The sequence below is a fragment of the Pantherophis guttatus genome, chromosome 7 (genome assembly GCF_059756535.1).
Source record: "Pantherophis guttatus breed Tessera chromosome 7, ASM5975653v1, whole genome shotgun sequence".
NCBI lineage: Eukaryota > Metazoa > Chordata > Lepidosauria > Squamata > Colubridae > Pantherophis > Pantherophis guttatus.
The window spans coordinates 81,980,204-81,996,411 of NC_142069.1; the positions used below are offsets into that span (position 1 = coordinate 81,980,204).

Below are 16,208 nucleotides of genomic sequence, written 5' to 3' on the forward strand. Positions count from 1 at the left end.
TAGTCCCACCTTAGTCACAAAAGAATCAGAAGATGCTTTGTGGCCTTTTCCAAATGGCATACTTCATATCTAAAAGAGTGGTGCAGTGGCTCTCTCGCCTCACAATTAGGAGGCTGTGAGTTCGATCCTAGGTAGAGGCAGATATTTTTCTCTCTGGGCACAATGAGAATAGATCTGCTTAAAAAACACTCCGCATTGGCGACAGGAAGGACATCCGGCCAGTAAGCACTCAGCTCCATTCAGTTGCCCAGATTCCACCCCGCAAGGGATTATGGGATCATTAAATGCTTTGTATCTAAAACCTCCAAGCAACGCTCCAAAGGATGAAAAGATCCGTTTCAAACTGATCACGAAATACAGCACATTTTAAAAAGGAAATGACTGTCCAAACGCTGCTTGGATTTATTTTAAACCTTTTAAATCAGTTCAAACTTTATTATTGCTTAAATAATCGGCAGTAGAATCATTTCCAAGAGGAAAAAAAAGGAGTTAAAACACACCTGAGCTGCAAGAATTTGTGTAAACACTAGAGGGCAGCAAGGAGATAGAACTCTTCTTTTGTCACCATCTAGTGGTTATTCCTGATTTTTGTAACGGCATATAGGCAGTCCTCGACTTACGACCACATTTGGACCTAGAATTTCCGTGGCTAAGCAAGGCAGTTGTTAAATGGGGTCACACCCATTTTTATCTTTTTCACCATAGCGATGAAATGAATCACACGATCCTTAAAGTGAATCCAGCTTCCCTCGCTGACTTTGCTCGTTGGAAGCTGGCTAGGAAAGTCGGAAAAAGTGATCACATGACCCAGAGCACTGCAACCATCATAAAGATATATGCCGGTTGTCAAGCACCCAATTTTTTGATCACGTGACTGTGGGGAATGCTATAACACTTGGGTAAAGACCGGCTGTTAAGTCACTTTTTTCCAATGCCGTTTTAAGTTCGATGGGTTGCTAAGCCATGGTTCTAAGTTGAGGACTACCGTTATAAAACAATTCCTTATTCCATATCATGGAAAATGTAATTGTTAAAAACTGTCAGCCTCACATTAGCAGCTTTGTAGGCAGGCCCAATAAAAAGGGAGAAAGAGACTGGTCAATTTCACTCTCATTTCCCTGTGCTTGGACCATTTCCACACCAGAAACTACACACGGAAGCTCCTGTTCAATCCCAGCTGTGTTTTTAAATGGAATCCAGTGTGGCGGGTGTATCCGTCCAGCTCAGGGGTGTCAAACTCAAGGCCCGGGACCCGGATCTGGTCAGCAGGGTGCTTAGATCTGGCTCATGGGAACACCCTGGAAACAGCAAAGGACCTGTCCATGGTGCCTCTGCCAGCGAAAATGGAGCTTGGGAGGGCCACTGCAGTGGTGGGTTCCTCCCGGTTCGGCTGAGCCGGTAGCGGTGACGATATGATGTCACTGAACCGGTTCTCCCTCCCCCCCACCCTCCCACCCCCGTTATTCTTACCTTTTATTTGGTTCCACCCCCAATCTATTGCTGCCTCCTGAGTCCCAGCTGATGGCTAGAGGGAAAAAAACTGTTTAAACTCTTGCCGCGGGGCTTCAAAGGGCCGTCCTACAGCTGATCAGTGTTAAAAGCAAACAAATGAGTCGGGTCGTAAGTGCGAGGACCTTCCAGAAATGACTCTGACCAGCTAGCCACGCCCACCTAGTCACATGACCTCCAAGCCACACCCACAAAATAAGCCACACCCACAGAACCGGTAGTAAAAAAAATTAGAACCCACCCCTGGGCCATGGGTAGCCTGTTCTGACCTAGGCTCCCCAAGAGCATGAAGCAGACTCCTTGTCCTGACAAAAAAACTCTTTCTTTAAGTTACTGTGAATTCCTCCCATTCACATCCAGCAAAGTCTTTCAAGGGTGAATTTACAGTCACAGACCTTATCTGGCTTGGAGAGCTGCCAGGCCGACATCTTCAAAACTTGGCAAGAAGTCTCAGAGAGTCACGAACCAATTAAGCGAACTAATTGTCTCCTGCAAACTCCCCTCCCCTCTTTATTCACTATGGGAGGGGCCATTCACCATCCACCTGTGGCTTTACTCCTGAGTTGACCCTTGTTCCTTAGCTGTTCCCTTCTCCTGGCAGCTTGCACATGCACACTGGGAACAGGCTCCAGCTGCTCTTCTGCCCCACTGATGTCCGACTCCGAAGGCAGCTGACGTCAGATGGCCCTGGCCCCATCTCTGCCTCCGACGCAGAGCACTCATCAGAGCCTTCCCCAGACTCCAGGACTGGCCCAGGTTCCTCCCCAACCTCCTCAGTGTCTGAGTCTGCACCAGCTCCACTGGCTGCTGGCAGGCCACAACATAGCCCTCCCAATCTGAGTTTTCGCTGGCAGAGGGTTGCAGGAGGCCATCGCAGCCGAAAATGGAGCTCGGGAGCCCGTTTTCACTGGCAAAGTGCTTGGGCCACCACAGGAGCCCCCGACACAAGTGATGTCAAGCTGGCCACACACACCTTGGCTCCCCCAAAGATCAAACACAACCCTGCTGCGGCCCTCAATGAAATTGAGTTTGACACCCCTGGTCCAGCTCAATGCAAGACCATCCCAGCAATTACCCTGCGGGGCAGGGGGTGGGCAATGCTGGCTCAGGAATTCTGGGAGTTGAAGTCCACAGGTCGTAATGAGGCTGTAGTAGCCCACCCCCTGCTGAAGGGGGACCGATGCAGCTGCTGATCTCCTTCCCTCTTTTAAGGACCTGAGGACAGAAGGCATCTCCAGTTGAAGTGCTGAGGTCAGGAGGTAATGGGACTGAATCCCTCCCTCCCGGTCAAAGAGGAAACTTCAGTATTATGAACAGAAGATCTGGTTTTGCCGTTGTTCGGGTTACGCTATAGCAGAGTTTAAAATTAAAAAAATTAAAACCGGCTCAGCTGCTGAACACAGAAGTCAGTTCAGAACAGAAGGCAGAAGTCAATTCTGGATGCAAAAAGCTGTTTTTTTTTTCAAGGTCCAAATTTTTGACTAGTTTTGTTAGGTGGTGTAAACCACCTATAGATTTATAGAGAGAGACAGCCTGGAGGAAGGTGTCTCAGCCATTAAGGAAACCCCAGTTTAGATCAGAAAATCAGAACAAGGTCTGAACATTCCCCCATCTTAATTCTCTTGGGTATAAGTAGCAAGAAGAGAGAGACTCCTGTCAAGCTATCACGATTATGTTACAATACCCTTTAAGGTAGTGATTGTTGTGGTGTATTTCCTAATAGCAATAGCACTTAAGACTTATATACCGCTTCACAGTGCTTTTACAGCCCTCTCTAAGCAGTTTACAGAGTCAGCCTATTGCCCCCAACAATCTGGGTCCTCATTTTACCTACCTTAGAAAGGATGGAAGGCTGAGTTAACCTTGAGCCTGGTGAGATTTGAACTGCCAAATTGCAGTCAGCTGGCAGTCAGCAGAAGTAGCCCTGCAGTACTGCACTCTAACCACTGCGCCACCGAGGCTCATCTAGCCAATCTGAAGGGTTGGCACAAATGGACACTGTTGCCATATGTTCTTTGCTCTATAAATGATTTTTGCACGCAGTGTGGCACTCTGGAACTAAATACCCTGCAGGCAAATCAAATCCATGTTTTGCCTTTTAAAACTAAAATAACCCTCTTCCTCCTTGGCAGATTTTTCTTTTCATACCAGGGCTGTAACAGATGAACGAAACGTGATGGACTCTAGAAGGGAGTTGTAGCCAAAGTGCTCTGAGAGACATGAATTTTCCCCATAGTGCCCAAAAGTTAATTAAGGATGTATTCATCAAATAAATAGAATTGCGCCCCTATACCTTTGTGTGTTTAAGGTCTGCAACCTTAAACACACAAAGAGCGATTTGGAACCGTTTCCCACAGAAAAAAAAACAACACCGGGAACCACAAAACCTGAGTGGGTGTGGCCAATTCCGCATCATTCATTCCCGAGTCACATGACCCCCCTAGCCACACCTATCCAGCCAGTCATTAGGGCAGAGAACCGGTTATTAAAAAACATCGGGAACCACAAAACCTCTCTCCCTCTCCCCCCCCTCTCTCTCTCCCTCCCTCCCTCCCCTAATCTCTCTCTGTATCTATGTCTCTCTCCCACCTCTCTCTGTATCTCTCGGATTTCCAAGGCCAGGCGAGGAGTGACTGGGAGGGGAGGGCGAGGAGTGAAGCCAGCCAGTGATGGGACAGGGAGCTGCAGCAGAGGACCCAAAGAGCCGCATGCGGCTCTGGAGCTGCAGGTTGCTGACACCAGCCCTATACTTTCCGCAGACTTTCTGAGGTGGGAAGGAGCAATGGGCTATCCCTATGTGAGACATAGATATATCATCAAGGAGGAAAGGGATCATAAGAGAAAGCAACATATTTTGAAATTGGTGGAACCTTGTGACTTGGGTGTGCGGAACTGCATTAGAACTGCAAATTCAATCCATATTTTTTTTTTCTTTCCCTGAAGGCCACAAGACAGCCAAACTCTTCCACGTTGACCACCGAGGTGTCTCCGGGTCCCTCTCACGTTCACATGTTGGTGTACATGTCATTGATCAAGTAGTCCAGCCTGGTGTAGCGCTGTGGCTGACGCGAGCAGAACATTTTCCCCCCTATCAGCACCACCGCCAAGAGAAAAAACAGCACCCCGAAAAACAAGGCGGCAAGGAGGACGCTTTGGTCACTCAGCAGGGAGAAATCGTTCCTGGCTGGGCTGCCATCAAGGCTGAAGCCTTCCAAACCAAGTCGTCCGTCATCACTAAGGTGGGAGCCCCGAGGAGAAGAAGACGGAGTAGGCAGGGCGGATGACGATGAACTGAAACGGTGAAGATCAATTTCGGAAGGAAGCGTTGGTTTGGGATGAGGGCCCTTGCTAGGCTGGAGAGTGGCCACCTCTGTCTTTCTGGCATAAGGCACAGGAGTAGCGACGTGGCTAGGACGACTATGAATGGCTGCAGTCCTGCTGGTCCAAGAGTCAAGGGTGGCGAGGGATAGTTTAACAGGAGTAGGTCGTTGGATGGTGCTAGCAGTACTGTTGCTTTCAGGCACCATTGAAGAACCCAAAGTCTCGACTTCATCTGTCCTTCCAGCTTTGGGATGCTGGGAGGATCCATCTACTTTCTCTAAGGGATGATCTGAAGGGCCAAAGATTTCCTCTTTTGTAGAAGTCTTGGGCAAAGAATCCGGTCTACCCAGTGGCCTTGCAAGACCAAACCCAGCTGCTTGTGGGGACGCTGTTCTGTTCACTGTAAAATGAGGGACTTTCTTTAAGGAAGGAGCTGGTTTGGGTATCTGTTTGCCTAAAAAAGAAAAGAAAAGGAAGACAGATGATTCTCTAAAGGTAAAGGTTCCCCATGCACATACATGCTAGTTGTTCCCGACTCTAGGGGGTGGTGCTCATCTCCGTTTCAAAGCCGAAGAGCCAGCGCTGTCTGAAGACGTCTCCGTGGTCATATGGCCGGCATGACTAAACGCCAAAGGCGCACGGAATGCTGTTACCTTCCCACCAAAGGTGGTCCCTATTTTTCTACTTGCATTTTTTTATGTGCTTTCGAACTGCTAGGTTGGCAGAAGCTGGGACAAGTAACGGGAGCTCACCGGGAATGCGGCGCTAGGGATTCGAACCGCTGAACTACCGACTTTTAGATCGACAAGCTCAGCGTCTTAGCCACTGAGCCACCTATGATGATTCTCTATACCTCAGCAAAAAAAACCCCTCAATACAGATCAGGAAGTCATCATGAATGGGCTTTAAACCATTACAAGATTATTCCCATGAATGTCTTAAGAGTAGGAAATTTGCAGGCTCAACTCTGTTTCTTCATGTGAAAGTAAAGCCATACCTAGCTCAAAAAATGAATCTGAAAGTGGTTTATCTTGACAGCCATTTTTCCAAAAATCTGAAGGCTGTAGATTTTAGGCAGGTGAGTTAGAAATGCCTGAAACCACAAAATCTCTTAGAATATTTATTTCTCTTTGCAGAATCTCCCTGGTGGTTGGTTGGTTCGTGAATCAAGGATTACAACTGGGAGTCACACATTTGCTGAAACTTGCTGTTGTATTTGGAAGATTTCAGTAGTTAAGGTAGAAACCTGGCACATCAGTCCTGGGAAAGAGGAATCCTCCACCCAAATTCAATTTTAGCACTAATAGGCGCTTAACAATCATTCGTCAATTTAAGAAGGAATTGTGATAAAGATGAGATTCTTTACAATTACGTTTATGGTTTATATTCTATTAAAACAATCTATCCTGAGACTTCAAGAACAGATCCTTTATTTGTGCCTTAAGTATTTTTCGGACTATAAGATGCGCCAGAGTATAAGACGCACCAAGATTTCGAAGAGGAAAACAAGAAAAAAAAAGTTTTTGCCCTCCCCGGCCCCCAGGAGCACTCTGCAGGCCTCCCAAACCCTTTGTGCACCCCATTTTTGCGAAAAACGGGATGCACAGAGGGTTTGGGAGGCCTGCAGAGTGCTCCTGGGGGCTGGGGAGGGCAAAAACGCAACACATTGGGGGGGGGTTGGGAGGCCAAAAACGGGCCCATTTTTTGTCTCTTATACTCTGAAAAGTATGATATATGGCTTGCTTTGCAGAAAAAGAACAGATCTGTGGATAAAAACTAAATATCACAATTGAGTAAGAATGCCATTGGCTTATTGAATAGAATAATAACTCTGAAAAAAAAAACAGGCTTATTTTCCCATATCACCACAGGCTCAATTTTGGGAAAAACTATTTTTCTGGAGCGTGAGAGAGAAAAGGATTCAGTTTCTTTATATCAACATATGCTACTTTCCATTTTTTTTGAAGGGAGGTCGGCAAAGTTTTACTTATGAAATCTTTTAAAGCAAGGTTACACTGAAAACTGTTTGGAGTCTCTAATGGAGCTCTTTTTCAAGTACGTTAAGAGTTTCCAGCAAATGCCTAGTTGAAACTGGTCGATCAGTGGATTTCCATTCATTTACCTTCTATTATTCTGTACGTGACCAGTCCTGACGCTGGTTTTACAGGACAGGTTTCTTGGGCGGGGAAATAAAACTGATAGCAATTTGGAGAGCTGCTTTTCATTTTGGTGTTAAAGATCGCATAGTTGCACGTCTTATCACCTAGAAAACAGAGAAACAGAGAAAACATATCTTAACAGCAAGTTTTGGCCTACCTGCCCTATGATCATCTAGTAATTCCATGCGAGTGAAGAGAAGGGAGTTCTCCAAAATAATGACACCCATAAATACCGTATTTTTTGGAATATAAGACGCTCCGGTCTATAAGACGCACCTAGTTTTTGGGGAGGAAAACCAGAAAAAAAAAAATCTGCCTCTGCCTCCTAGCATTCATCAGTTTGCCGCAGCCCAGTTGCTGCCGCCACCCATTCACCGCCACTGCCCAGTTGCTGCAGCCACCGCTGCCCGTTCGCTGCCGCAGTGGCCCATTCGCCACTGCCGCCACCACCCATTCTAGAACAGCTGATCGGCACTGCACCAACCCTCCCCTTTCCCTCGCTGCAATATTCGCTGTATAAGAAGCACAGACATTTCCACCCACTTTTTTTGAGGGGGGGGGCGCTTGGTGAGCCTTGGTGGCGCAGCAGACTAAAGTGCTGTTAAGTAGCACCAGCTGCCTGCAATTACTGCAAGTTCAAATCTCACCAGGCTCAAGGTTGACCCGAGGTAGGTAAAATGAGGACCCGGATTGTGGGGGCAATAAGCTTTGTATAAAAAAGAACACTGCTTTGGGGGGGGAGGGCAAAGCCCTACTAAGCAGGTATATACAAATGTATGAAGGCTATTGCTTAACGCATTGTAAGCCGCCCTGAGTCTCCGGAGAAGGGCAGCATATAAATCGAACCAATAAATAAATAAATAAACTGTGTCTTATACTCTGAAAAATCTGGTAATATAGAGGACTCCACCGCCACCTCATAAGCCCCAGATATATTTAACCTGTGCAGGATTGTCAGAATTGTCCTTGTGTCCATCACAGGGTGGATTCGATTTAAATCATGGTTTAAATCACTAGTAAAAAGGCTTGATTTAAATCAACTCGATTTAAATCATAATTGTTAAAGAGCAACTGTCACCTCTGTCCCGCAGCGGCTCCTCCCTCTGACCCACTGTTTGCTTGCTTTATTTATTTATTTATTTGCTTTTTAATTTATATGCCGCCCTTCTCCAGAGACTCAGGGCGGCTTACAATGCGTTAAGCAATAGCCTTCATACTTTTGTATATTTATACAAAGTCAGCTTATTGCCCCCACAAACTGGGTCCTCATTTCACCTACCTTTGAAAGGATGATGAGTCAACCTTGAGCCTTGTGAGATTTGAACTTGCAGTAATTGCAGGCAGCTGGTGTTACTTAACAGCACTTTAGTCCACTGTACTATCAGGTTCTTTAACTGAATCACCAACAGTCCCATTCACTTTAATGGGGCGGCTGGTGATGCGGCAGTGACACAACAAGTTGAGGGACAGGTGAGTGGATGCCCGCCTGCCACGAGGGATCTGAAATGACAGGTGCTCTTTAAATGTAAGAACACATTCTTGCTGGTAGTTAGAATCTTTAATATTATTGTTTGCAAACAAAATGAAGGTTTCCTATTTAGGGTGCATATTATCTCAGCTTGCAGAGTTTGCATTCATTGAATGAGTTTACCAAAAATGTAAACATTGTAGAATATACAGCCTCATGCCACATAACTAATTAGTTTATTCACGCTGAATAAACTAAATTATTAATGTGTCTTAAATAGAAAACTATCTTTAGATAGATTTTTACTTCAAAAGCATTTTATTACAATAAATATGATAAAAATTAAAAAAAATCAAATTAAAAAAAAAACCATTGATTTTTATCCACCCTGGTTCATCAGCATGTTTGTTGGACGTTCACTCCTGCCTACCTATACAGGAAGTCCTTGTTTAGTGACTGCCTTATTGTGTGGCCATTTGGAGTTTTACCAGGGTGACAAAAAAGTAACTTTACCACCAATCTTTGCATTTACATCTTCACCTCCAGAGGTCTATAAAGCAAAGGAAAAGTTGAAGGAAGATTGTAAAAGCACAGGCGCAGTCTTACTTAATGACCACTTTAACGTCCGAGTTGTTGGTCCCCACTGTGGTCACTGATCGAGGACTACCTGCAATTCCAACTGTTATAGAGAAAGGGATGCAGGAAGTAGTCTTCCTTTCTTCTCACTGATTTTTTTGTTTAAAAACAAACATGTTCTTAACTCGACCTCAAATCTGTCGCTCTTGCCTGCTATTTTTTCTGAGCAGCAAGTCTCCACACAGGCTTCCCAAGATGGTGCATAGATCGGATCTGTCCCTCTGATGCCTTTGGAAAAGGCTGCTGGGATATCGATCGTCATGTCTTCCATCTTCTCTGAGGAACACTTTTGGGTCTGGGATGGTTTTACCGCGACCAAAGCCAGCACTGCTGATACCCAGGCCAAGCACAGTGTGGTCTGGACAGCCATTTCTTCCTCTCAGAGTGATGGGCTCTGGAAAGGTATTTTCATTCACACCTATAGAATTTTTCAAGCCCAGGGTACAGCTTTCCAAGATGGCCGCATTCCTTGAAATCCTTCAGCTAAGAAAAAAGAAGATTATAACAGGGTTAAAAGAACTGTAGAAGGAATTTCCAGTAGTGAAACAAGCACATTTCAAATCATGAGTCAAAAGACTAGTTTTACCTGTCACAAAACAGTTCAGTATGGAATGACTAATTGGGATGTAAAGGAACTTTACGTTGATAAGAAAGCAGCTTCGGGGTGGGGGGGGAAGGAAAGCAAATACCAAAGCAGTGAGACAAGTTATGCTTTTCTCAAAGCCCTGGGATATATCAAGAGGCTTGGGGTGATCCCAAATATGAAGAAAGAAACTTGGGAAAACAACGGGAAGCCCATTAATGTTGGCCCAACATTAAGAAAAAATGTTCTCAGAACTTTGAAGAGAAAAAGATCCCTGTGGCTTATAGGAGGAGATATCCTGACAGCAAGAAAAAAAGGTAGAGAATGCGCCTTGAGTGAAAAGGACATTTGATGAATGAACACAGATTTCTAGCATAAAGCAAGAAGTACATACAGATTTGTCAATTATGCACATCAACAAAAGGAGAAATAGAGAAACTAAAGGAGTGCGGTATGCCACTCAAGAGTCACTTTCATGTGGGTGGCTACACAAATATGATAAATACCTAAAATAAAGACATCTTTTAAGTAGACCAGAGGACCTCCATGAAAATGAAATGAAGGAATGAGCAAGAATAACCATTAAAGGTATCTGGTTGAGCTTGAGATAAAAGAAAAGGACAATCTACCCTGAAGCTTTTAATAAACAGGATTATTAAAAGTGTAAAAACAAAAATAAACAAAAATGAACAAACACGAACATTTGCAAAAAAAAAAAAGAAAAAAAAAGACTCAATTAGAAAATGAGGCATGGCAAGCAATTAGCCAGCTGGTCAATAGGAAAGCTTCAATCCCAAATGAAATACCGTATTTTTCAGAGTATAAGACATACCGGAATATAAGACGCACCTTAGTTTTGGGGGAGGAAAATGGGGAAAAAAAATTCTGCCTACCAGGTATTCATCTGGCTAGTCCTTAGCCTGGTCAGCTTCAGCACATTAGTTTGTTTGCTGGTTTTGAGGTTGAGGCTAGTTGGGGCTGAAAAACAGCTTCAAAAGCTCAGCTGATTGTTGGCAGGTGAAAGTGGAAGAGATAAGAGAAGGCAGCAGTTGTTCCGGGTAGCCATTTTGAGCATCGCATGGGGTCACGTTCGGAGTATAAAATGCACCCAAATTTTCAGCCTCTTTTAGGAGGGAAAAAAGTGGTCTTATACTCCGAAAAATACGGTATCCATTGTTTAAAGGGTAGCAAAAGTACTAACAGCAATATATCAACCAATCTGGATAAGTTTGTACGCTCAGAGATTGGAAAATATCTAACAACCTAAAATGTGTAAATGTTGAATCACTTGCACAAGTTTATCGCACAAATATTTGCTTTAAAACTTTACAGGGAAAAAAAAAGTCAAATGAACAGGCAGGCAAAGGCCGAAGGACAGAAGTTCAGGTAACTATCACAAAATGGATAATGGAGAGAAGAACATGGACCATCCTGTCAGTGTCAAGCAACCGGTTTAGTAAATTCACAATGGGGAGTGTAAATGACTCATAATTTTCTTCTCAGGGGCTCCAACTTAATAAAAGAGAACCAGGATGTTGGAGAAGTAAACAGGAGACTAAAGAGGAAGGAATGATAATTTAAACAAAATATAAAGGATAAGAACAAAGACCAGAATATTTAGAGCAGTGTTCTTTTTAGAGGTAATATACTATCATGAAAGTTTGACAATGAGAGAAAGAAAGAGGATTGACACATTAAGTCATCTGGAGACTACTATGAAGTACAACAAAGACCCATCGATCAGTTGTGGACCAAATAAATAAAGGCTCGCTGCTTAGCTGACATAACAATCAGTCAACAAAAGATCGACAAACAAAAACTCACATATTTTGGGCATGTGAGGCAAGTGGGTGAGGGACTAGAAAAAAAAAACCCAGGAGGCATTAAAGTTACCGGTGAATGGGTGCGATCCAAGAGATTACAGAACTGTTCTTGGAAGAGTTACACGTTTTTTGCTGCAGGCAAGTCACAGCGAAAAGCTTTTGCCTGTAACAATCACTAAGAGTCAACTCAATGATGCGTAACTAAATTGAGGCAAATCACTCCAATGCATAAACAGGGAGACATTTCCTCCTCACTGAAAGACCCACTGGCCTCCAACTTTGTAATTTATAGAGCCTGCCACGTAAAATGGACATTTGAAAAGGAAAGAAAGGAGAAATAGCAAGCTGTGCAAAAAAGCCTCTGAAGCATTTGGAATCCGTCATATATTCATTAGATACAAAAGTGTTCATCCACCAGTGGTTAGAATGCAGTAAGGTAAAGGTTCCCCTTGCACACATGTGCTAGTTGTTCCCGACTCAGGGGGCGGTGCTCATCTCCGTTTCAAAGCCGGAGAGCCAGCGCTGTCCGAAGACGTCTCCGTGGTCATGTGGCTGGCATGACTAAACACCAAAAGTGCACGGAACACTGTTATCTTCCCACCAAAGTGGTCTCTGTTTTTCTACTTGCATTTTTACAGGCTTTCGAACTGCTAGGTTGGCAGAAGCTGGGACAAGCAACGAGAGCTCACCCCGTTACGCAGCACTAGGGATTCGAACCACCAAACTTTTGATCGACAAGCGCAGCATCTTGGCCACTGAACCACCGCGTCCCTAGAGTGCGGTATTGCAGGCTAATTCTGCCAACCGACCGCAGTTCGATTGTCACCAGGCTTTGAGGTTGACTCAGCCTTCCATCCTTCCGAGGTCGGTAAAACTGGTGCTGGTGATTACCTATAAAGGTGCTGGTGATTACCTATAAAGCCTTACATGGCCTAGGTCCGCGCTCCCACAGGGAGGGCCTACTCAGGGTGCCGTCGGCCAGACAGTATCGGCTGGCGACTCCCAGGTAGAGAGCTTTCTCTGTGGGCACACCCGCCCTTTGGAATCAACTCCCTCTGGAGCTCCGGGTGGCTGAAAACTTGGCTACTTCACCTGGCCGCATTGGACTGATGGGGGTTTTAATCTGGGTTTTATTGAATTTCTAAATTTTAACTTGGACTTCTGTTTTAACGGTTTGTCTGTTCTGTTTTAATTGTGGTGAGCCGCCCTGAGTCCTGTGGAGATAGGGCGGCATACAAGTCCCAACAAATAAATAAATAAATAAATAAAACGAAAAACCCAGATTGTTGGGGGAGCAATCGGCTGACTCACTCTGTAAACCGCTTAGAGAGGGTTGTAAAAGCCCTGTGAAACGGTACACAAGTCTTAAGTGCTAGTGCCATTATTATATTGCTAATATAGCAATATTGCTACTATTAAGTGCTATTGGTATTATCGAGCCACCCCAACCCAAGCCACCAAGTGGAAATTCCCAATCCGCTGCAAATGGGAGACTCTGGTTGGACAGGTTTGCCCAGTATGACTCACGAAGGCAGCCAGAGAAGGGGAGGTAGGAGAGGCAGCAAAGGGTGTGTGTGTGTGTGTGTGCGCGCGCGTGCGAATGACACCCTTTTGTTGCTGGGGAGAGCCCCCCCCATGGCCCAATGACCCCTTGCTGCCCCCCACAGCTCCCTTCTAACCCCCTCTTGCCCCCTCCCCGCCTCCAATGCTTCCCCCCCCATGGCCCAAGACCCCTTGCTGCCCCCCACAGCTCCCCTCTAACCCCCCCCTTGCCCCCTCCCCGCCTCCAATGCTTCCCCCCCCATGGCCCAATGACCTCTTGCTGCCCCCCACAGCTCCCCTCTAACCCCCTCTTGCCCCCTCCCCTCCTCCAATGCTTCCCCCCCCATGGCCCAATGACCCCTTGCTGCCCCCCACAGCTCCCCTCTAACCCCCTCTTGCCCCCTCCCCTCCTCCAATGCTTCCCCCCCCATGGCCCAATGACCCCTTGCTGCCCCCCACAGCTCCCCTCTAACCCCCTCTTGCCCCCTCCCCGCCTCCAATGCTTCCCCCCCCATGGCCCAATGACCCCTTGCTGCCCCCCACAGCTCCCCTCTAACCCCCTCTTGCCCCCTCCCCGCCTCCAATGCTTCCCCCCCCATGGCCCAATGACCTCTTGCTGCCCCCCACAGCTCCCCTCTAACCCCCTCTTGCCCCCTCCCCGCCTCCAATGCTTCCCCCCCCATGGCCCAATGACCCCTTGCTGCCCCCCACAGCTCCCCTCTAACCCCCTCTTGCCCCCTCCCCGCCTCCAATGCTTCCCCCCCCATGGCCCAATGACCCCTTGCTGCCCCCCACAGCTCCCCTCTAACCCCCCCTTGCCCCCTCCCTTCCTCCAATGCTTCCCCCCCCATGGCCCAATGACCTCTTGCTGCCCCCCACAGCTCCCCTCTAACCCCCTCTTGCCCCCTCCCCGCCTCCAATGCTTCCCCCCCCATGGCCCAATGACCCCTTGCTGCCCCCCACAGCTCCCCTGTAACCCCCCCTTGCCCCCTCCCCGCCTCCAATGCTTCCCCCCCCATGCCTTCTCCTGCCCCTTCCTATCCTTATGTCCCCGGCTCACCCACAGCGATGTTATTATTTACCGCGGCTCCTTCCTCCGGCCGGGACGGGACCGGGCTGATGAGGCACCCATCCTCCAGCCGGAGGGGAAGATTTCTGGCTAAGCCTCTTGTGCAGAACCGGGGGAATCCCTGGAAGACGAGCCCGGGTCGGTCCAGAAACCCGGCAGCTGGATGCGACGTTCTGTTTTTGCAAGGAAAAAAAAAGGAGGCCCGTTTCCTTTTTGAACGGAGCCCAACCGTTACGCAGAGCCGACCCAGCCACGTAACGGGAGCGGATGCAACCCCGCTTCCTGAACAAGCAGCGCGCTTCCGGACAGGAAGCGGAAGCGCCGGGCACGAGGGGGGCGTGGTTAGAACGCTCAGGGAAAGAGTACTCTTTCCGGCCACCAACACCCCCCCCACTCGGCACGCGCAGACGCCTCCGTGTCGCGGGGAGATGACGTAAGAGCCCCGCCGTTGCCTGGCGATGGGGTCCGAGCAGAGCGCCGAGGCTGAGGGCCGCCCTCACGACCCCGCGACAGGTGGGCGCTCCCGCGAGGGACGGAAAAGGCCTCTGAGGCCTGGATATCGAGTGAAGGGGGAGAGGGGGGCGGCGTAGCTTTGCCTCCCCCTCTTTCTCCCCCTCGTTGTAGTCCGAAGCTCTCCTCTGCCCGCCACGGGGCGGTTCCCGCCTGCTCACCAGCGGCCTCCTCAGACCCCTCGTGCTGAAGAGCTGCGGGTAGAGAGAGAGAGGCCGAAGGCGAAGCTAGAAAAAACGGGAGTAGTCTGCAGCAGTGTGGTTCAATCTCGGCAATTTTTTGAGGTATGTCCCAAAGGTGCTTCCCCCTCCCCCCCCCACCCCACAAGAGGCAACTGTACTTTTTGGTTTTTTTCTCTTGAAGACGTTTCGCTTCTCATCCAAGAAGCTTCTTCAGCTCTGACAGGATGGTGGGGAATGGGAGGGTTTATATTCCTTTGCAGACAGCTGGTCACTTTGCATCCTTTCAGAGAATCTTTGAGGCCACTTCAGGGGAGAAACCCAGCAAGTTCTGACAGGTTCTGGAGAACCGGTAGCGGAAATTTTGAGCAGTTCTGAGAACCGGCAGATACCACCTCTGGCTGGCCCCAGAGTGGGGTGGGAATGGAGATTTTGCAATATCCTTCCCCCAGGAGTGGGGAGGGAATGGGGATTTTGCAGTATCCTTCTCCTGCCATGCCCACCAAGCCACACCATGCCCACCAAGCCACGCCCACAGAACTAAAAAAAAATTGAATTTCACCACTGGGCCACTTGGAGGGTTATCTGTGTCCTCAGGGTCACCTGAGTGGTGCAAATGGATATGAAGAAGCCTTCTTGGAACTGCTGAAAGGACCATCATCTATCTCCAGTCTACAACACAGTCCTTTCAACAGTTCCAAGAAGGCTCCACACCCACGTGCAGCATTCAAAGGACCCCAAGGACACAGATAAACCTCCAAGTAGCCTCAAAGACACTCTGAAAGGATGCAGTTGATCAGCTGTCTGCAAAGAACATAAATCCTTCCATTCCTCGCCATCCTGTCAGAGCTGAAGAAGCTTCTTGGATGAGAAGCGAAACGCCTTCAAAGAAAAACTGGAAAGTACAGTTGCCTCTTGCAGGGAAAAAAAGCACCTTTGGGACAACCATGAACTGAATGACTGAGAATCTCCATAGACTTTCAGAAGTATGGACTTCAACTCCCAGAATTCCCTAGCCAGCTATACTAGGAAATTCTGGAATTGAAGTCCAAACAAATCGAAGCTGCTGAGATTGAGAAACACTACAGTGAAGTTTCGAGCCATTGGATTATGAAATGAAAAATGTATATTTCCCATGAATTATTTTATTCATAGGCCTCGTTTTGGCCCATGGTTGTTTCTGCTTTGCTTTTATATATATATAGTAATGCTAGATTTAAAGAGCCACTTTAATGGTTAAGACATTAGGCTAGAAAGCAGGAGACCTACCATAAGTTTGGAAGCCGGTGAGAAGCCATTCAATCTTTCTCAGCCCCAGGAAGGGCAAACCACTTCTGAAAAACCTTGCCATGAAAACTGCAGGGATTAATCCAGGTACTTGCCAAGAGTCAATATTGATTCAGACATCA

At 47.3% G+C, this 16,208-nt stretch overlaps 2 protein-coding genes across 7 annotated transcripts in view; one reads left to right on the forward strand and one right to left on the reverse strand.

Annotated features, from left to right (window-relative positions):
• Positions 1-401: 401 nt before the first annotated feature.
• MANSC1 (MANSC domain containing 1) lies at positions 402-14,430 on the reverse strand. 2 transcript variants are annotated; one of them, XM_060684122.2, is made up of 4 exons: positions 14,124-14,430; positions 9,244-9,576; positions 6,953-7,093; positions 402-5,284 (listed from the first exon to the last, which is right to left on the reverse strand). In XM_060684122.2, the coding sequence occupies exons 2-4, from the start codon at positions 9,461-9,463 to the stop codon at positions 4,515-4,517; spliced, it is 1,131 nt and encodes a 376-aa protein (XP_060540105.2). In that variant the 5' UTR covers positions 9,464-9,576; positions 14,124-14,430; the 3' UTR covers positions 402-4,514. The 2 variants fall into 2 exon arrangements, with proteins under 2 accessions (XP_060540105.2, XP_060540106.2); XM_060684123.2 differs by having other exon boundaries at positions 3,753-5,284; positions 14,102-14,417.
• Positions 14,408-16,208, forward strand: part of BORCS5 (BLOC-1 related complex subunit 5) — a 36,939-nt gene continuing 35,138 nt past the window's right edge. The window contains exon 1 of one of the 5 annotated variants that reach the window (XM_034440376.3): positions 14,408-14,623. In XM_034440376.3, coding sequence (XP_034296267.1) covers positions 14,569-14,623 — 55 coding nt within the window. In that variant the 5' untranslated portion in view covers positions 14,408-14,568. Of the gene's footprint in view, positions 16,174-16,208 lie in introns of all 5 variants that reach the window. The other 4 variants (XM_087873306.1, XM_034440378.3, XM_034440377.3 and 1 more) reach the window with 4 other exon arrangements.

Bases quoted from the DNA above. Each gene is read 5' to 3' on its own strand.
- MANSC1 (XM_060684122.2), bottom strand. From the start codon at position 9,463: ATGGCTGTCCAGACCACACTGTGCTTGGCCTGGGTATCAGCAGTGCTG. The intron at 7,094-9,243 runs GCAAGAGCGACA...TCTGTTTTCTAG, and splicing joins CTGCTCAGAAAAAATAGCAG to GTGATAAGACGTGCAACTAT. The intron at 5,285-6,952 runs GTAAATGAATGG...TTTCTTTTTTAG, and splicing joins CACGTACAGAATAATAGAAG to GCAAACAGATACCCAAACCA.